The following is a 22,555-nucleotide window of genomic DNA, read 5'->3' as shown; positions in this document are numbered from 1 at the left end:
GGTTCTAATCTAAACAGGTGGTCGCACTTTTCCGGGCTAGGTCGCGTTTTATTATTTACTTCCAAGACTTGCCTCTAGCCCGGATTTATTAGACTGGGCTAAGAAGAGAGAGCGGAATTTTGCGTCATGAGCCGTTATATCGCGATATCGACCAACCAATTCTTTTCGGGTAATTTAGGATGTATAAGGTCTACAAGCGCGTTGTGCGGTAAGCGGTATGTATAACTATGTGCAGCTTGGGAAACGTTAAATTTATCGGATTACGAGAAGTGGAGTCGTAAGAAAAATGGATTCGATTTGTACGAAGCCACGTAGGCGTTTTATTGCTTGTTAAATACGACAAATTAAAATGTCGGCAATAAATTTTTGCATGTAAATATTAATATGAATAACAATATTTGTAGCATATAAGCGGACTGTGAAACTTCGTTTTTTTTTTTTTTTTTATTAATATTCCGAATGGAGCATACATTTTCTATTAATCTTCTTTATTGAGATGTTAATCGATTTATGGAACATTATTGTTATTTATTATTCTCATATTGTCGTGTCATAAATAATAGTGTGATATGTAAAAAATCAAATTGAGATTGTATTATTCCTAGTTATCGATCCGAGAGAATAAAAAATAGCGGGTCTCTCTCAAATAAATATCAAGTAAAATAAAGAAAAATAAATTCGATTTGTGAATATATGACTACGTTGTGATCATAATGTGATGAATGAGCTATAATTCGTAATATTGGCGAGCGAAATGGACTAGAAATGCCGATAACACTACTGGAAGCGTTAGGAAAGCTTTAGTTTACTTGCCCTGCCACTCATTAGTGCTGTCGTTTTGTCAGAAAAGTTGATGAAAAGTAGCTCTAGTAAAGACTACAGCACGAGAACTTACAGTCTACGAATATCTCGCTATTCTCTCTTTTTTTCCTTTTTTTTTTACTTTCTCTCTAGTTTAGTTAGTTTTACCGTTCTTGCGGAGTGGTTCTCGACACCGTATATAAATTTTTCATTCTTCCATTCTTTCCGCCCTTTATTCCCAGTAACGGAGATTTTTGTGAAATGCGGAGGAGTTTTTCATATATATCTACCTTCGTGTTATATAAAATTGTAAAATCTATGTAACGGGCAAATAAAATACGGTAGGACATTCTCACGATTATTAAATTAATCGGTATATATAATATGATACTTTTCAATAAAATATTTTAATAAAATAATTTTTAACAAACGAGATTACATATTAAATTTTCCACATTCACGCATAGATTATAATTAATCGATGATATATATTAAATATACATTTAATACAATATATTAAATGCGAATTTTGAAACTGACTAATGTTGTACGCGAACTGTATTGTTGTTCTATTATATTACAAATTTAGCAAGGCGTTAATTAAACTAGTAGCTCGATATATTATACAATATATAAGGGAGGTAAAATATATAATTTTCACGGAGATATTTTCACGAAACGAAATATGCATAGCAGAGTTGAATCGCATATTGATATAAAATATATTATACATCAGGCTCTCTTGTCTCCGTTTAATAAACGGCTTGCCAGCGGAGAACGTCGTCCTTTTCGCGCGTACAACCGTGCAAGCTAGAGCTACAGCTCCATTTTCCAAGGATGAAATTTCCGTTATTCTTCCGTCGTTTCTAGTTCGTAACTCCCCGCGACCCAGGGCGCTTTTATGCTCTGACAGCTGTATTTCTGGCAAATATAAATCTTCGTATGCGCAATTGTCACCGGCGCGCGAACGCCGCAGCACCGCGCTTTAACTTTATTCCGAGCCTTTTCCCCCATCGCAACCCTTCGCGTAAAATGACGCGGACTGCGCTTGTATTATCGCATTATACGGTTAATTACACATCCGCGTCTTTGAAGTGAAATACTATTATTGTGTAAAATGTGTACGGTTTACTTTATCCTAACGAGAGAACGTTTTTCGCATTATTTGTGCATTTATTGATCAATTTATAACGTATTGTGCAATCAGATTACGCTATTCGTGCGGCACGATTAAACCGGGACTGATTATAATATAACTGATTATTATTATAAGTATCATTATTTAACGTAATAATGTTAAAACATCATTAGCAACTTCAATTAATTTTATCTCAATTTTACGTTATCCCGCTTACTTGACTAATTCACTATTTTTAGAGAGACTCGGATTATTATTATTATTATTATTAGACAACTTTGTCCACTAGGTAAACGTCTCAAATGCCATCTGTCACCGCAGAAATCTCGGGCCAGGTTGATTTGGCAATCGAGGAACGCGGAGAAGCGTGCGGTTTCTGTCGCGATCCACTTTCAGAAGCGGCGAATAGCAACGCATGCCTGACCAGGACCAGTCACCGGGGAGAGATTCGTCTTTATTAATGTGAGAGTGAATGAAAAATGGCTCGTTAAACGAAAAGAGAGGATCTTCGTGCCACCGTACTTTCATCGATTTTTTCGCGAAAATAACAAAAATTGACGAGTATATTGACGATGGCATAATCCGTATTTGTTTTCCACGAGAATTATCGCGTATCCTCGAACGAATAGGACTCCGACTCCAATTTCCCGGCGTATCACGACGAAAGGAAAGATCTGTTGAAATTTCCTTGTGTACAAACTCCTCTCGTGTTACCTCGCGCGTACCTCATGTCACGTGTAGCAATGGTCGAGCAATTCCCAGCGATTTATCGGGACAGGGAGAAGAACGACGCATCCGCCTCGAGATGGGCATTTTTCAGCTACGCTCGATCCGGATACACCCTCTCTTTCTGTCCTTCCCTTCTGCCTCTTTCCCGGCGGTGAAAACGTTATCGCACCTCGTCACGAGGACCAATCGACTTTAATGACTTTAACAGTCGGGAGGAAACGCTGGGTTTACGAGATCGCTTAGCAATCGTATTGTGTAACGCTTTTATGAGGGATTAAGGCCAATTCCGTGCGTGTGTTGGTGATGATAGTATAGAGCGACTATCCCTATTTCATATCTAACCCAGATACCAAATACCGAGCGCTTCGGCATCCCCTGGTATACAGTCTCGGTTTACGCCGAGATTTATGACATGTCTTGTTTGTAAAACATTTCTTCCGCGCGCAAAACTTGCGTTTTATCGGTCACATACATATGTATAGACGGATATTCTCGGCCGCGGTTTTTGGTAAAATATACGCCGAGATAACAGAAAAAAAATCTCTTTGGATGAAAGAGGATTTTTCATGGATATTCATGGATAGTTTGAAAAGATATAAAGACGAGAATATTTTGCATTCTTCTCTACATCATGCGGTTTATACGATAATAATTGACGTCGGTGAAAAATGTTGTGTAGAGTTACTGTAAAATCGTTTTCTTTATCAATTTGGTTATCGCGATCTTTAATCTATAGGATGTCTGTTTTGTCAATATAATACATCAGAGTTTAATGACATATGCCTCGGTCAATTTGAAATCGATTTTTCATATACGAGAATGTCAAGGGAGGACATCATTTGTCGTGATTTGTCACACACACATTACTTGTGACATAACATATTTTATAATCAAATTCTGTGGACAGATATATACATAAAGTCTATTTAAAATTAATTGAAAAATATATGAGTTTTATTTGCATCATTGAAATTTAGTTTATGAAACAATCCTTATTCTTAATTATTGATTGTTCTTAAAGGGGACTATCGGTACTATCTTCGACAAATCGATTTTAAATTTGCGAAAGAATCTGCCATTAAGCATTAATGCGGTATGTGATGGGCATACATATATATACACACACACACACACACACAGTAGCAAAAGAATTTGCGCAATTATTAATTTCCGGTGAAACGGATAACCAAGGCGCGATGCATAAAATTTTGCACATGGCTCGACGTAGTTTACACGCTTTACCTTAACATTTCACGAAGAAACGTCATAAATGCAGTTTTAATGCCCGATTTTATTCATTCGTCGGATATTCCATGAAAAGACAGAATGGAAAGATGTGTAAAGAGGAATACTTTATTAGACAAAGAAACGCACGTCGGGGCGCGTTATTCGCATTCATCAGCCGCATCGTTTTCCTAGATCGCGTGAAAGTTCTGCTCGTTACATTATAATCCTCTTACAATCCTCGTCGACGGGACCAAAAAAAAAAAAAAAAAAAAAAAAAAAAAAAAAAAAAAAATCGAAACTCGCGCGGTCATGTTTGTCGCGGCTATAAATGTAATCGTTGGTTGCGTGCGCCAACATCTCGTCGTCGTGATGGATGACTTTCTGATGAACGTCCGGACTGAAAAACAATTCCTAGCCGCGCATATTCATTAGGACGATCCGCACCGACGCAATCCATTTTCATCCAAAGTTGATTTTAATCGCGGCAAATTCAAATCGATCGGGAGATAATGAGATAGGAACGAAAGGCGAAGGTCATCCGCGGTGTCACATCAGGAAATGAGACTTTGTATTATATATAAATTTCATCCGATTTCATTGAAGCTCGTGCTTCGATAAACGACACGCGATATCGATGTATTACATTCGTTCTTGCTTTATTAACGCTGGTTAAAATATGTCTTTATACTTATGTATATTCGTTGTATTGATAATTTTTTTTTTTACGAGAATATAAACTGCTCTATTTTTTTCTCTATTTGTTTAAATCTATGAACACGTACGAAAAATCATATAGATTCGTACGTGAGTTTTCCACCTTTTTAAATTTTCGTCATGTTTTTAGCGCTAGAGGAGAATAAAGCCTCTTTGCCGAAGCATCATTGTTCCCGAGTGCTCTATTTACACTGTGTAAGCATTTTCTTTATAATCTACCGTTTTGTTCGGACTACGAAATATCTTCCTTACAATCTGCTGTTATTTTTCTATTTTATATACATATAATAGTAGAACAACGCGCGCATATTTATGATACTGACAATGAGCTTCGATATTATCGAGAGGAGAAACGCAAAATATACGCGTGTTTTCTTTCTCTCTTTCTTACACACAAAAAACTCGTTAACATGGGGAAATGTTTCGGTTTGGTTTTCATATTTGCAGAAATTGTCCGCTGAACTCGCCTTATTCGCAATTACATTCGATTTTGTTATCGATTAGACGCGATTGGATTCATTATCGGTTTCAATATAATTAGATAGAATTGTTTCTCGTTAATTTGTGCATGTGTGTCGCATGGATTCTCACATTTTATCGCATAGTAATTATAATTAGAGAATATTCGCTCTCTTGTTGAAACTGTTAACAGTGAACTAAAGGGTTAAGCTATTAAGCTAATATGAACAGGTGACAAGCGTGCTTTGTATAAAAGATGAATTCGATTACACAAATCTGGCAAATAAGAGAATAATTAATTGAAAAATACAAGAATCACATGATAATTGTGCCAATATAAGAAAAATAAAATGATTAGCATCATGTATATTATTTTCTATCATAAATATATCAATATTTATAAATATATACATATACATACATACATATATATATATATATATATATATATATATAAAGTCGTTTATATTGATTATAAAGAGTATATGATTATAATTTGCTAAATACATTTCTCAATTTAACTGACCTGAATAAATTATAAGTATTAATTATTTGCATAATCAGTTGCTAGCCTTTATTTGTCTTTTATCAATGCAGCTCTATTAATTACAATTAATTTCGTGAAATGTATAAATAGTAGTAACTGGGTATATGAAACAATTAAAGTACAAAGATTGATTTACCCGTCTAATTAACCGCGCGTATAATGAACGTTGTCCATGTCCACGTATAGTTTTGGCTTGCAGCGCGGAATGTCGGAATAAACGCTGAGTGTCCAAAGGAGGTCTTGTCAGCTGTTTTCGATCCGAGGAGAAAAAGGGCGAGAGAAAGGAAGAGAGAGAAAGCGGGATATGTTCGATATATCACCCTTTACGTACCTGAATTCTGAAGACAAGTTAGAAATCAGAAAGGAAGACATGACAAGAGAAAGACGGTGAATGAAAATAATCGAAATGAAAAGAGAAAGGAAGTCTCGGGAGAAACATTTGCGGAAAACAAGAAAACAAAGAGAAGGGTGGAATTTTAGCAGTAAAAGCTTACAGAGAGAATTTCACGCGGGATGAGAGAGAAAGCCGGATAGAAGATAATTGTAACGAGAGGGTGAGAGAAAAAGAGACATGGAGGAAGATGGCTGTAAATAGGAAAGGCAAGATCAGTAAAGGGCAGGAAGAGTGAGCAAGAGAGGGAGGGTGGATGCTGAGCTGTATCGATCCCTCCTCTCCTCCGTCCGTGACGTCACTGACGTACCCCTCCAGCGGCGTTGATAATACGCTTGTCCTTCGATCACAGGCGACAGACTTAACTTTAAAGCCATTCATTCAACGGCTTTACCGACGATATTTATTTAAGCGAGCGGTCGCGTGGCATCCACCATCGGACGCATTGTATGTATTTTCCTTCACATTCTTTGACAGCACCTGCCGTTGTGAGTCTGCCTGTGCCGTTCATCAGTACGTGCGACCGATCAACTGCGCGATTAACTCGATGCAACCGATCGTTTCTAATATTGTCGGTTAAAGATAACGACATCGCGTAATTAACATTTATGGCGACATTTTTATCGTCCCGACATTTATTGTTACAATATTTTTAGTAACTCGCTTGTTGCATCAACAACTATTATCTTTTACATTAGCTTTTTTTTTTTTTTTACAACCAAGAATATTTTCTTGATTTTAGATTTATTAAATTCAGCAGCATGTGATGCTGCAATTTACAAATTCAGAAAAATCCGCGCGTTCTTGACACGGAGGAGATTTTATTTGCGATTTTCAAATTTACGCTTAACGAGAATTCGATAAAGAAAATATTGAATAAAAATTTGTGGTCGTGAAATATAGCTTAAAATATTGGATGTTTGGAAATATAATATAAAAAATGGTGTCACTATTATTTTCAAAATTATCTTTTTGTTAAAAATTCTTAATTCTAGAGATTCCCTTGAAAATGTGTTTGAAAGCATCAATATATTATTTTAACCCGTCCATAATATTTGAGTTGAAGATTGAAATTATCGGCTTCAATCATTGTTCCCTAGATTACAAGTCAGATTGTGTTTTGCTCATACAGGACGGAGAGATTTAGCTATTAATTTAAATTGTAATACAATACAAATCTTACGCGAGATTAACACTAAATTGCTCATCTCGCAGGAATAATATTCACCGATGCAAGTACCGATATCATCAGCACGCGATGACGAAGTCAGCGATGGTGCTTTAGGGCATTTCGATTCAATGTATAAAACGGCTGTTCGAGAGATATAGGCGGCGAGCTGCGCAAATTCTATTAAATTTGTGGCCTTATCGGCTATTAACTTTGTGTATACATTGCGAATGAGCAAATGCATACACATCGCTTCCTGTTTCGGTCGGGATATCGTTTCGCATCAACTCTTGAAACTCGACTAATAATAATTTACGCGAATGACATCACTACGAGTGAATATTTCAGTATTTTTGAGCGATAAGAAATTTTATCGCATTGATCGCTTAGTACGTAGCTTGTTTGGTCAAATGTCGGATTTCACATTAACACCATTTTAATTTTTAGTTTAATAGCGTTTAATTTTAGTCGATGCGTATTCGCGCGCGCGCAGATGCTAAATAAATTCGTAAGTTCCATACGTGGTACATTTTTCGATAATCGTATCGCGATTCAACAAATTTCATTTTTTTTTTTCCTCTCTCAAACGCAAGTCGATATATAAATGATTATTGTTAATTTTAATTCTTTCCCTAAAATTCCACGAACGTTCGCATTCTTCTATCTCATGTATAAATATTCGATTTTTTAGGTCTTTTTAATAAATATCTTTGTGATATAAAGTATTATATAAGTTTGCAATTGGAATTTTCAAGACGAAAGAAAATGCGCGTATTTTCCTACAATGTCTCGCCAAGGATTGTCGTTGAATAGAATAAATTGAATAAATTGAATAGAACGCGAAAGGTTCAAAGTATATAGAAAAATCTTTGAAAAAAAAAAACACTGCAATTTATATCGTGCATCCCTCCTTCAATTTATCGAATGCGCGGAGATCGAGATCGACGTGTTCCTCGAGACGGACAGGAAGATTCCGTGCTCGTAATTGTTTAAACAACTTATTTCCCCAGACACTTTCGTATCTCAACCAGATTGCGATCGCTTGGAACTGGAGGAGGTCGCGGGTATAGTAGCAAGGTCGCGAAAACATAAATCGAGCGCGATCTCCGGTGTACTTTAACAGGGGTAGCCCTCTCGGTCTCTTCCCCGCGAAAGAGTATCCACTTTATTTTCGGACTTTTTAAATATATATGATACTATTCTCTGCCCGAGCCGAGCTAGGCGCGCGCTTTTCAATACTATTTTCTATGTGCGAGAGGTCCGCGATTCGAAAGCGTACACGTAATCTCTCGTTCCTTAAGTATATCGAGGATAACGGGAATAGAATTTGATTTATAGTTGAGAAAATGTGTTCCCTGACATCTAATGTGCCCGATTACTTTGCTCGATGAATTCTTACGCAGAATGCTTGTCCCGCAATGTCTTGATTTTAGCAGATTCTTCGAAAAGTATGTATGTCTATCTATCTATCTATCTATCTATCTTCCTTCAGCGAAAATACATAAAGAACGCTTTTTTCGCAAGTAATGAAAAAGTTGATGACATATTGTGCAAGATGCGCATCTCGAATATTTTCCATATCTTCTCTTCTCGTGAATTTCATTGAAATGATGTAGGTATGTAAGAAAGAAATAGAATTTTCTCTAGCCAGATTCGCGAAAGGGCTTAATGTGTGGGAATGTTTCGTTACGATGCGTATGGAACAAAAGAGGAAAAGCTATATTGAAAAAAGGAAAGAGAGATAGAAAGTACACGTGGAGGAACGAATATCATCTTGACGAAATTCGATACGTTGCATAGTTTACAGCGACAACTGGGTCGTGCCAAGTTAGATGCGAGATCACTCATCCGCGAATAAATATAATACACGCACACACATAAAAGTGGAGAAAAAGTCCGATTGAGCGGAAGAGAGACAGACAGGGGGTAAAGGGATATATGATGGACAGGAGAGCTCTTCTCTTTTTATTTCTCTTCCTTTCCCTCTCTTCTCCCGTTGAACGGGAATCGAAAATAAAAGCCACGGGTCGCGGTCAATGTGGTTTATAATATTGATTCAAGCCGGATTCACGCGAACTTCACTTGAACCGGAACACCGCTACTGTTTTAACTATCTATCTAGTGCCCGTACTTTGTTTTTGGAATTGGTTTAAAAGTCACCGCAGGAAGTTCCCGTTTTATCCCGATAAAAAAAAAAAAAGCGATTGATCGCGCGAAACTTACGTTCTCGCCAAGTAAATTGAAATTGATGCCATTAATGCGAATAATGATTGCACTGAACAGTACACGGTAAAGATCGATGCTCGAACGAGTTCATGGACCTTACGGAGGGTATTCCAGACCGATCGCGAATTCCATTGCGAAAATAAAAATATCTGATTTTTGTTCGTTTTGTAAATACGTAATATCAATAGGTGAAATACGCGCAACGTCGAATTGTCGAAAGTACAATATAAATTTCAATGAAAATCATTACAATGAAAATCTTCCGTCTCTCAGATTATTTACAACAGTTATTTCGCGTATTCAATCGAATCCGGCCGCGAATGCAAATTTCATTGTTCCCGTTCCGCAACTTGATAACTTTGAATTTTTCCGGATAGTCATTCGTATACGCGTATACCAATGCGTACAACAATCGGGTCCGATCGTTCATACGAATACGCGCTCTCGTATTCGTCGAAAGACACGCGTAGCACAGAAATTGTTATTACAACTCTGTACAATGACGGCATAGATATGATTCAGGATAGTCTGGCGATTGCTGATTTCAGTTGACAACGCGATCCACGTGGCATACGCGTAATGAAGGACGCGTATCGCGTTACACGTGTTCATATCACGTCGCGTCGCGACGCTCCTTGCGTTTATCTCGTCACGTATTACTAAATTCCCAATCGATTTAATCCACATACACATCGACGATCGCCGTTCCAATACGCGACGTAGAAAACTCGTAATATTTGTTGAAATCCCTGATGCGTGACGACGATTCAGCTGGTTTAGTCGACCAAAAAATCCAAGGAGCAAATGTCAATGTTTGTTTGGAGAAAGAATCGCTCTGTTAAATTAATAATTCGTTTTATCGAAGCACTTTTTATTACATAATTAATCGACAGGATAAAGATACAAATCTGGAATTATTTATTTATTATTAGACGTAGAAATAATGTAGAAAATTGTTATTATGAATATTGCAAAACCTTTTTGGCAAGTATCCACGGTGCTTCTCGTTTCTAGTAATAACTATAAGCGTCATATCGATTTTCGACAAATAGTTTTATCGATTGGAATCCTAATTGGCCATGGGTACGGAGTCTGTATACGGTCACTTTAGTTTTATCTCAATACTTTGGATGCATCGCTCGTGGCGTTCGCTGCCAAACGGCGTCTTAAATTTTCTATAACCAAGAGAGCTCGTCCGTTTCCCTTAATAGACGGGATTGCTTATACGCCAGGTCCTGAGAATTGATTTCACCAATTCCAGTTCATCTGCAATCTCATAATTTCAATTGAATTTAATGTCGCTTTTAGAGATCTTGTTCTGAATATTTTTGCCCGTGTTACTTTAAATTCGAAAAGTAAGTCATTAGTTAAGTTCATTAAATTGAAATGTTCTTCCGTTGTGCATAACTATGTCAAAAATTTCAAAAATAAACATTATAGATATATTATTATAATATATAAGGTAAATTTTATATAACATATAATAGGAAACATTTCGTTATAAACGTTTTCTTTGAATTGAATTTATTTATTCTGTTAATTTTTTCAACTTATCTTCGTTATCGAGATGTAGCTTAATTAAATTAAATCAGCTAAGAAGTGTGATAAGAAATGAATTAACGTGATATTTTTACATAAGTTTTGCATAACGCTGCTGCATTTCATGCACAGAGATTAAGTCCCAATATAACGTAGGAAGAAAGTAGTATAGCAACTCTTACCGGCATCGATTTGTCTGCCAGTAAAATAATTCGCAATACTCGTCGACTCTGATGGCAATGACGGCCCAGCTTCCGGATGTTGTTGCAGATCCTTGGCGCTAGATGAATTATAGTTGTCTCTACTTCGGCAAAACACGGCTCTATTCCTTTCCTTTTTCATATTTTGTTTATTCCTGCGTAAATGTAGCGTGCAAATTTATTTATAACCGCGACCGCGCAGCGATAACTCATTGCGATAAAATAAATTGAAAAATATGGTCGACGGAAGATAAATATGGACAATCGTAGTTCACCGAAAACGAGGGTACACGATTATAGAAATGGGAACGCAATAAATCGAAACATCGATCCCGATAACAATGTCTAACTCGATTCTTTTGACAAGAAGGAAATTATTATTCTTATTTGTCATCAGAGATAAATTACTTTTTTTTTTTTTTTGTAACTCTTATTTATGACGAACCAGACTTGAAATGTAATGATATATCGCGAAAAGATATTTAAAAATAACAATAATTTGTATTTAGATTAACGAAAATGTAAATGAGAGAATGTATGCTTTTTTATTATTATTATTATTTTATATATATATATATATATATATATATATATATAAGATAAATTATCTTGAAAGAGATTAATTTCTGATATTAAGTTGCTGAAACGTTGAGTGAATTTTTACTTCTAACTATTGAAGAATTACTACGTAGAATTATATCCCGTATGTGCGATGGACCTTTAGAATCGCGTCGAGATATGTTCACACAAGTGAGAATTCTTGTGCTACCCTTATATGTATTGTATTACGCGGCATGCGAATAACGGCGTCAATAGGTCAGAGGTACACGGAAGGTACGATCGACGACGGGAGATCTGCGTAACGAGAGAGGGATAACCGCGTATGCGTTCGTAAAAAAAGAAAGGAAGGAAGGAAAAACGGATAAATCGATTGACTAAATTAGCACTGGGTTGTGGAACGAGGCGCGTTTAAATAGCGTGTACAAAGTTGTAACTGCGTACGAGAAGGGAGGAGGAGGGTGGGGCAGGGGGCAGGGGGGAGGGGAGGGACAGTTCGTGAAAATCTCGATCTGCCTCGGCTATGATAATCGATCTGGCTTATGCGATTTAACGCGATATGCATTAACGACGTTTCTTTGTAAAGACATTGTCGTTTAGTGAAGGGGAAGGGTTATCTCCTGGCGAAGGATTGGCGCGATGCCAAGCACGTTGCAAGATTCGCCGTCTTTGTCGCACGAACTCCTTGCACCCCCCCCCCCCCCGGAGTTGTCGACCTATTCTATTCTGACGGCGATCGTGTTGTCCTTTCGGGCGTAATGACGTTTGCAAACACAGCCTGCCAACCGAGAACTCGTCGGCTATCGCGACGGCGTTGACTTGAAGAGAGAAGCGAAATATCGGAGGAATTATCTCCTCTCTCCAGTTTATATCTTAATAAAGTCTTCGTAAAATGACGGATAAAGCGCATTTTCGTGCACGAAGTCGGGAGAGATATTAGTAAGAATTAATAATAATAAATAAACAATATATATATATATATATCATAATTCAAATAAAATATTAAAATAGAAATAAAATATATGTATCATAAATAAATCATATATAATATTATATAATAAATAAATAAATACTAAGATTGAAAAAGAAATGATCAAAATACGATCCGAAATATATTACATGAAATTTTTCAATATAAACATGAAGCGATATTTGGAAATTATATCATGAGTACGATTTTTTTTTTTTTTTTTTAGAAATATAACAATCTCTTTATCTATGTCTTAATAAATCGTAACTAAAAATCGGCAATAAAGTCAAGTATCATAATAACGCGACAGAAATTTATAGATTTTGCAGCAGGTTGCGCTACGATATCCTTTTAGTCCTATCAATCCCTTAAGATTTAATGTGAAAATTTATGATATTGTCTCCTTCGCGTCGCGCGTCGAATGATGAAATGAATCGTGGGCGAAATAATAAAAGTAAACGCGACTGGGAAGAGAAAGAATGATTGCTCGAAGGTTGAATGAATTTTGACAGATGGAACGTTTATCCCATCCGATGATCCCATTCTCACCTGTACGCACTCTCATTGATCGAGTACTCCGATTCTTTCGAGAAATTGCACATTCGAACATCAAAGTGGATAATGTACGAGCAGGAAGTCATGGCCGCTTCGAATGATTCTCCAGCTGGAACAAATTTTTTTTTTTTTTTGGGGGGGGGTATCATAATAGAAATCTTCGAAGAGCGTATTCAAGTATTAGATTCTTGTTAAATTATGCACGTTGGATGGGAGATCGTTTAGATGTAACAATACAATAATTTTTTAAGTTTTAGAATTACCAGAATTGTCATTTTCTAAAAGTTTTCACAAGGTTAATAATTAATACGTGCATTGCTTTTTAATTATTTCGTTATTCTTTTTTTTTTTTTTTAAATCTATTAATATATATAATACTTAATATATATTACATAATATATTTTTAAATAAAAATGTTAAAATTTCCTTTATACATGATTATCTCGATTATACCATTTATAGATGATTTTACAGATCTTTCAAAGATTTTTCCTTTATACTTTTTCTTTATTGACAAATTATATTCCTATACGGAAAGAATATTCGCAAAGAGAAAGATTCTATATAATAGATAGATTTTATATAAGAGTCAATTTTTCTTTCAATACCAGTCAATCCAAAATCGTTGTTCGATACATCGAGGGATAAGGTCTCGAGTTGCACATAACCGGAAGAAAGGACTCCTGCAAGCGATATGCCGGCTTCAGATCCTAATTCACAGCCGCTGATATTCAAAGTTTCCAAAATTTTGTTTCTCACTAAAACTGCAATAAAAATGATAACTTATAATCAAACATGTAGACACAGATATTTCTTTATAGATAAATAAACGATATTTTCTCAAGAGATTTGTCATAAGCGATATAAAAAATTATAAAGTAAATTATATAAAAATAAAAAATCATCCTAAAAGTAAACACTATTTATTAAAGTCAGCTTCAATGTTTCTTGCAATACACGCAATCGTCTATCATATATAATATTTTCTGTCAAAAGATACTTTTTTTTCCCCCTTCAGTTATATAATCTGCAAATGTCAACCTCGAAGTTTTTCAACAAAATTAAAACAAAATTGCCAAACTCAAAAATTAACGTAAAGCGTATTTTGTGGAAGTTTCTATTTATACCGATGCAAAACATCTAGGAACACATATCTCTGAGAAATATCGGCGATGATTTTGCACTTGTAATGGCAAGTGCTAATGCCCTTTCATACATTTTTATATGTAATGATGTTTGCTATTCAGTTTGCATTTATTTAAATAATTCAGCATGCCTCTTATGCCATGCTTTCTCGACTCGCGGGGGTCGATTACCTTATTATTAATGTTTCGAGATTATATATTAGAGAATTTAGTTTTTTTTTTTTTTTTTTTTTTACAATAGCAGCACCGCGACCTTTTATGCTGCGAGATCATAGATAGACTTTCTTTCGGTCGTACGTTTAGAAGTACGACTAACATAAGCAATACACAACGTTTCAAAATAAAATTCAAGATACCTTTCTTAATCTGAATTTTCAGCGTTTAAATCTTTGCATTTTCTTATCTAAGCATTTTCTACGCGTAAAACGTTAACGATCGTTTAGCCGAATTTTGCAACGATATATTAAAAGAGACGTATTATTTATTTACGAAATAATTAAAAAAAATTCATTGCCACCTGTTATCTGTCATGAAAATTATACTTGAGAATGCAGAACATAAAAATTTTGAAAAATCCGATTTTATTATTAATCATATACACGTATAACGATAAATATTAATTTTTAAAGGGGGAAGGAGAATGGACGTCTTATAAGTTAGCGGAACAAAATGAGCAGAATCAATTCTAATTAATATTTTTATTTGCTTCTCATTTGTTGCGAAAAAGTAGCCAAAGAAAAAAACTTGTTGCTCTGTAAGTTTTAAAAAGAAATGATGTTCCGCTAAAGGAAGATTAAGTTAGCGGGACAATATATATATATATATAACAACAAAATTGTATATAACAATAATATAAGAATTTGTCGCTAATTTGTTGCTCTCGAAATATACAAGTTTCAAATTCGTTGCTTGCAAAATAAGTATAAATAATGTCAGAAAGCTGCACAGCGTGCAAAACTCACAAGAGTAAACCGCGAGAAAAAAATTTGTTGCTCGCTTAAATTTGGTACTGATATATTGTCTGAATTTGTTGCTCTCGAAATATGCAAGTTCCGAGTTTGTTGCTTGCAAAATAAATACAATATAAATAATGCCGGAAAACCACACAGCGTGCAAACTTACTTATTTACAAATTATTTTCTTTGGCAAGTTTTTAGCAACAAATGAGCGACGAATAAAAATATTAATTAGAATTGATTCTGCTCATTTTGTTCCGCTAACTTATAAGACGCGGAGAATGGAAATCGGATTATAAAAAATGTTCCATTATTTAGCGAGAATGCAACGCGTCCGGATAAAGCAGCACTACACGCAACATTAAATTTCAATTTACTTCGGCGAGCTTTATATATTACCCAAGTACTAAATTCCGTAGAAAACAAATGGATAATCTCTGGAGTAGCGCTGCGTTTTCAGAGAAATAAAAGAATCGTAGGGTATGTTATTATAGAATAGAATAAAGATAAAGAAACGGAATTGTAGAGGATCATTAAATCCAATCACGTGTCTATTTATACTCGTCGCTCTATTTCATTCGTGGAAAGTTTATCTCATTAGAACGTAAGTGATAAATTGAATTGTTTATCGAAAATTGTATATACTATTTATAACGATATAACTAAAAATTGGAAGATGGGAAAAGTTGAAATGTACAATGAAAATTTAATATCACGCGTAAATATTTATGATTTTATTAAAGGATAGATCTGAAAGTCACGAGACTTATCTAGGAGTTTATGTATATGGTATATAAGCTAAAGATAATCCGATAGTGAATTTTAATGTATTTGCGTTCACTACTAAGTTATTATATTCATGTACCCGACGGAAAAACTTTTCGAAGAATCTTTTTTTAAACACTTGTTTAAAAACTCGTCGATCTTTTCATCGCGGAACTATCTACTACTCTAGCTTGGCAGCGAGTTAGATTCTTTTTTGATACACAGGATGCTTTTATCCATGCAAAATTTCGGGTTCGCACAATTTAAATCGCGAAACTTTTTCTATATAATTTTTCTTTATCTCATGTACAGATTTGGGATAGAGAGATAACTTGTCTTTCTCTCTATCCTTTTCTGGATTCTAAAATTAAATGAAAAATATTAAATATTAATGTATGGAGGGATAATAAACGAGCATTATTACTAGCTTCTCGAGAAATAGAATATACTTGTGCTTTTGAACAAAAAATGCTGAATGCGAATTTTGCTTTCTTTTCTCTCGAATAATTTGCATTGTCGCTCGATATCATCGACGAAAAGCAGGCATTACGAAAACGCTTACATGGACTTACGTGCGCATATGTGATCGGCTCCCTCGTCTTGCAGGGGGTTCAGTCTGAGATCCAAATTTTTTAGAGCAGTCGAGCTTGCTTTTAATATTCCGTGAACTATGCCGGCCACTCCGATCGGCCCTATATTGTTGTTCGTCAAATGCAGAATTCTCAATTTCCGATGCATCGATAGAAATTCGCCCACCGCGTGGGCACCGGTGTCCATCAACTTGCAATGCGACACATCCAGCTCTTCGATCTGTATGCGAGATAAACATACATGAAACATACAGTGTGTGCATTGTATATATGTATATACGGTGACTGAATTAAATAAAATTCGCCATTATGCGGTGCATCGGAAAGAGAAATTACAATACTTGCGATTATATCATTCTGAAAATATTATCTAGCAGTGATAATATTTAGATATTACTAGACAGTATCATCTAGTGGCATTTCTTTTTCGTTTAATTGTTACGATAAAAAAAATATTGAGATAGATAACGTTTGCAGTCAGACCTCGATTCTTTTTTCTTTTTCATGAAAAATCTTGTATTTTTAAAATTTTTAATCGAGAATAACGCGGTTCGTATGTATCGCTCGCATAAAGAAATTATCTACCAACATTATCGTTCGATGCCATTCCTTGAAGAATAGCGGCAATTCGATGCTGATCCAAGTTGCTGCGGGTTAAACTGAATTTCTTCAATTTCGGGCTGGCTTTAATTCCTTCCCCCAAACTCATGCAATCCTCCAATGAGAATCTGTTCGAGCGATAAATCTCTCTTATCTCTCTTCTATCCCGAAAACGGCATCTTCCCTTTATCCCCCGTATTCGCTAAACTTACTCGAAATCCCGCCACTCAAAACCGTCGTCCATGTAGATCATACCAAAGTTGAGATAAATTTCGGTGAGATGCGGGAATTGCGGAAGTATAATTGCCATGGGAATATGATGCGCGACGTCCTCTTGTACGGCAGATTCGTCGTTCTCTCCGTTAACTCGCTTTATCCGTTTTCTATAAGTAGCAAAATAATGCAAACATGATTCTGTCAGCGATCAATTTTTTATCGACGAATACCTTTTGGTAATCAGAGGGCAATAATAAAAAATTTTTTACACATGATATAAATATTGCAAATTAATTCTGAAATTTAATGATGAGTTAATTTTTTATTAAAAACAATTTAGCTAATTAATTAACAAATATCATGGGAGTGTTTTGAAAAGTTTATTGGAGCGATTAAAAAAGTTTTAATTTTGTGATAACTCTATTTTATAATTCCACCGTTATATGTATATATTTATGTACTTGTCATGTTTATTCTAAGTTACTCTCTTTTTATATTACATCCGTATTGTTAATTAAATTTCAACGAGAGTGTGTGGAAAGAAGCAATATCTTTTTTAATACGGAAAAAAATATTTTATGTACCTCCGGGACAATATTGCGTAATAAATTCATAATGTAATGTCGGGTGTATGCAAAAAATTAGTTCGAATGTCGTTACTCAACGATTTATTCGCACGACAGTCGATGTATTAAAGCGAATCGGGACTTTGATCAATATTGGACGATGGATTACGTGTATGCATTGCGTATGTAGAGGCACGGTTGCACGATAGCCGCAGTGAATAATCGAAGAACACGCACATGCCTGGTCATATTAACCGCCATATGTATGATAGAGATACGTCGGATGTACTAGATTGTGTGATACGAAATAGAATTTCATATAATGAATTCACACATGCATTGAAAGAATAATATCAGAAGTTTACGTACATTAATTAATCTAGCATATTAATCGCATTAGCTATGAATAACATTTTGCGCAGAAAGTATCTTTATAAAAGAATACTTTTTATTATTTAAAAAAGAAGTTGAGACAAATACAATGTATTTGTAAAGAAATGTCTCTATAAAATTCATTAATTATTATTTGTTACTAAAATTTCTATTCACACGTATCATGAAAGACTCTTTTGTAATATATATTTTTCTTAGCTGTTGCCTGAAATAAAAAAATATTAAAAAAAAAAGAAATAAAATTTTCTCAGACATGTCGCGATAAAAAAAAAAAACATCATTTCATGCAATTCGAATAAAAGCGAAGATAAATCTTCCTAGCGGATTTACGGATCGCTCTGAAAAGGGAGCAGCCCGGTGTGATCTGAGAAAATTACTTTCCTCAAGATCTCTCGTGGCTTCTAATTAAATAAGAGACCGCGTTCTCCAAACTAGGATTCGCAGAGCGGCTATCTTTGCGGAACGAGATAATGTTTCCTTGACTCGCAATTTTGCTCATTAAAAATGCATACATTATACGCCGCGTAATGAGAGACACGTTTTTGAAATTATCAATGCGCCGCGATGGATCGCAAAGAGACTTCTAGAGGGGAATCCAGTATTAATTTAAATTAATTTTAGAGTTTGAAAGCTTGATTATAGAGAATTGCGTAGAGACATGCGACGAATAAATTGAATTTAAAGCAAATAGAATCTTTAGACGTTAAAAATATATTATACAATACTTTTAGCTTTAAAAATCGTTGTTAAAAAAAATATAATATATATTTTGATATTCTAACTGCAATTTTAAATCAATCTTATTTTAATAGATTTGATAGAATCGAAACATAATTGCCGAGATATTTAATGACGAAAATATTAAAATGTTCAAAAAAGAATAAGAATAATAAATTTATTACACGCAAATCCTTATCGTTTCATTTAAATTTAAAATTAAAACAATAGAATCTTTTCTAAGGTGAAAAGATGATGTGCAGTGCGTTTCCACCGTAATATAGCTTAGTCATACACGGAATAAAAATCACGTTTTTTAAACGTTTTTCATAAAGTTCGTGTCACTACGCTTTTTCCGCGTTAATAATACGGGAACTCTGCAAAATTCGCGTGTGTGTAATAGTTAATTAATTTTTTTTTTCTGGAAAGAGTACGAGAGTACGAAACCATTTCACTTATTTTATCCGGCATTAGTTTTGCAAATTCCTGCTATCGCGGAATTCTTTTCCGTATTACATACCTATTCCAACTTCGTTACAGTAGCTATAAGAGACTATCTCTATTCTGCCGACTCCGCGCGACCATAATTATGTAAATTTACCTTTGATACTTTTTGTGCCCTTGTTCTTCGGCAACATTTTATAAATGCGGTCTTATAAAAAAATGAAAAAAATGAAAAAAAAAACTGAAATAATAGCGAAGCGAGCATTGTACGCAATGTGTATTCTTAAAACGCTTCAAATATCCTACCTTTTTTTTCTGAACATGTATTAAAATTTTTTTATGTGTATAGTCGCGAAATTAGAAAATACAGAAAAAGATTTCGCTCGCGAGAGCTTTATAAATCTGTTACTTACTTTATAATATATAATTATTTATTTTTAAATATTTATATATAATATAATTAAGAATATTTTTACAGATGATTGGTAATTATGTTTGCATATGTAAAACTATTATTATAATTTTTAATCAATTTTATCATGGATGAGATTACAGAAAGGGGAGATGTTTTATTCACACTTTCTCTTGTCGTAACTTGCATCCGCATTACTTTCTACTTTGTAAGTGAGCGCTCGTTAGCCAACTTGTCTAGAATCAGCTGTCACATATATTAGCTTGGTCGCGTGGTGTTGTAATTCCGCGCGAGAATTTACACCGTTCGGGATCTAAAACTGCTAAACGGCCGTGGCAAATTGCTAGTGTTGTATATCCCGCTGTGTATAATTAGAATTTTCAACTTTAACAAGTTTATTTGCTTGCGAATCCGTCACGGATTAGATTTTGGTAAACTCGGCGTGATAAGCACAGATTCGCGCGAGTGTCTTTCGAAAGGCTGCACAAGCGTTACCGGTTCCTCGATAATGAATCGAATGGAAAATATTATAATCGTGAAAGATCGAAATCTTTTCCTTAACAGAGAATATCTCGAGATATCCAAATACAATAGCTTGTATGGATAAAAAAAAAAAAAAAAAAAAAAAAAAAAAATTTTGCGTGCCAAATATTTCATTGAGGCATCTCGAGACGCCTATGTTTCTGTTACTTTTCAGGTCTTTTTGCCAAATGATAACGATATAAAGAGTTTACGAAATGGAATAAAAGCTCGAAATAGAGGACAAAGCGAGTGAATCTCTTTCGAAGGAAAACAAACGAATCAATCGAGTCGCAAACATTCACGCGCAGCAGCAAACGAAAGTATTGTATTTGTAGTTGGGGAAAGTAATTGGCAATGTCAGGAGAAAGACGCAGGGCACATCCATCTGATCTCCTATATTGCTTTGGGCCGGAACGAAGACTTTTCGCATCTCGTAAGAAGCAAGAGGAGAACCAACGTTAAAAACCACGTTGAAGACCACGTTGAAGACCACGTTGAAATTTTAAATAGCTATTACTAATTTAAGCCAATCCATAATATCGCGACGACATTATGATTCAAATAGAGAGGAAAACTATCCGATATATTCGTGATTTTCTTACGTGTATTCGTGTGCGATTATAATTGGCCTCCTAGATACTCCGGCCAATTATAGAATCGGCTGCCACGCTTTCGCGCGATATTTACACGCGAGAGTCCATCGCACTTCTCTGGATCTTCAAGTGCAAGCACTTACAGTTTTAGCCGACAAACTGACCGGTTCTAATAATAATTTTCGGATGTTCTCGGCCGGGCGTAAATTCGTCTATGAATTTCGACGCAGCGCGTATGTGGGGGGGCGATGCAAGGTCCGCTCGCAAGCTCTGGCAGTGCACAGATATCTGTTACTACTAGTCGACACGATGATCCATAAATATGGATTACTTTTTCGTTAATTAGTCCAAGTAAATTCTTATATATTTGTACTTTAACAGGATCGTTTGTGAAAAAAATTATGATGTCTGAATTTCGACTTTGAAGTTGTAATTAGACAGATGAAGCCCTGTTTCGAGATATCAAATTTAGAATGATTGTAAATTTTTAATTCGCGTCATAATATATTAAATATATTATATATTATATTATATAATATTATATGTATAATATATTATAAAAGCTTAAGATAAATCTTAACAAAATTAAAAAAAAAAAAAAAAAAAAAAAAAAAAAAAAATAGAAGCTTGTATCGAATAAAATTACAATACGCAAAATTCGTGCACACAGTCTCTCTTTTTGTAAACAGTCTCTTTTTGGTTCAAGATATGTAGATGTTAGTTTTCTACGCACGCAGATCTTGCAGAAACCCAAGTCAAATTCTCCTAACTGTGGATACACAATTGTTCTGGTTTATCTTGATAGTTTTCTCGCGCATAAAAATCAGATTTAAGGATTCAGTATAAACTCGTCTTACTTGGTGGGCACAAGAGTACGAAGTCTTATGACGTGTACGTAATCCTTGAGGAGAGTCATTAGTTTCTCGCATTTCTCTCTTCGAGGCTCGAAGTAGCTCGCTTCCAAAGTTTCCAGATATTCAGCCAAGTGCCGCTCGCAGTATAATCGTCGCCATGAATCGCCATATTTGCCCGGATCGTTCTGTTCCCACCTGCGCTAATAGAGAAATTAATATTCATATATACATACACGCGATCGTTTAAACACGTATTGCCTTATCAATTAATTATATGACTTGAAATATTTCTAATTAAAAAAATTAAAATTGTTTCGTATTTTACGAATAAATACCTCTCTCATTAAAATAAAGACATTTGAATAAAACAGATATTTCGAAATAACTAAACCACGGAAATTAAAATGAGAGATTAAAGAAAGATTAATATTATATATTATTAAAGTCAATTAATTGAAGTTAGAGAGAGAGAGAGAGAGAGAGAGAGAGAGAGAGAGAAAGAGATTAAGATAAGATCGGAACAAGATTAAGGTCAATTAACGTGGAATAAAATCGGACGT

At 34.9% G+C, this 22,555-nt stretch overlaps 2 protein-coding genes across 4 annotated transcripts in view; one reads left to right on the top strand and one right to left on the bottom strand.

The window, feature by feature from the left end:
* LOC138936383 (A-type potassium channel modulatory protein KCNIP1) overlaps positions 1–22,555 on the top strand; it is a 47,228-nt gene that overhangs the window by 12,065 nt on the left and 12,608 nt on the right. The gene's annotated exons all lie outside the window — the stretch shown is intronic.
* LOC138936384 (dynein regulatory complex subunit 5) lies at positions 10,257–22,154 on the bottom strand. Its single transcript, XM_070301748.1, is given in 8 exon segments — positions 10,257–10,666; positions 11,122–11,294; positions 13,217–13,331; positions 13,831–13,986; positions 16,661–16,898; positions 17,268–17,406; positions 17,491–17,661; positions 22,069–22,154. Coding segments are annotated over 8 exon segments (1,140 nt in total). The 3' UTR covers positions 10,257–10,604.

Source organism: Polyergus mexicanus, unplaced genomic scaffold, assembly GCF_030449975.1.
Source record: "Polyergus mexicanus isolate NDT 795.1 unplaced genomic scaffold, iyPolMexi1.0 SCAF_9, whole genome shotgun sequence".
In the NCBI taxonomy this organism is placed as follows: Eukaryota; Metazoa; Arthropoda; class Insecta; order Hymenoptera; family Formicidae; genus Polyergus; species Polyergus mexicanus.
The sequence above is the reverse complement of the archived record's forward strand: the minus strand, read 5'-3'. Positions and strand labels throughout refer to the sequence as shown.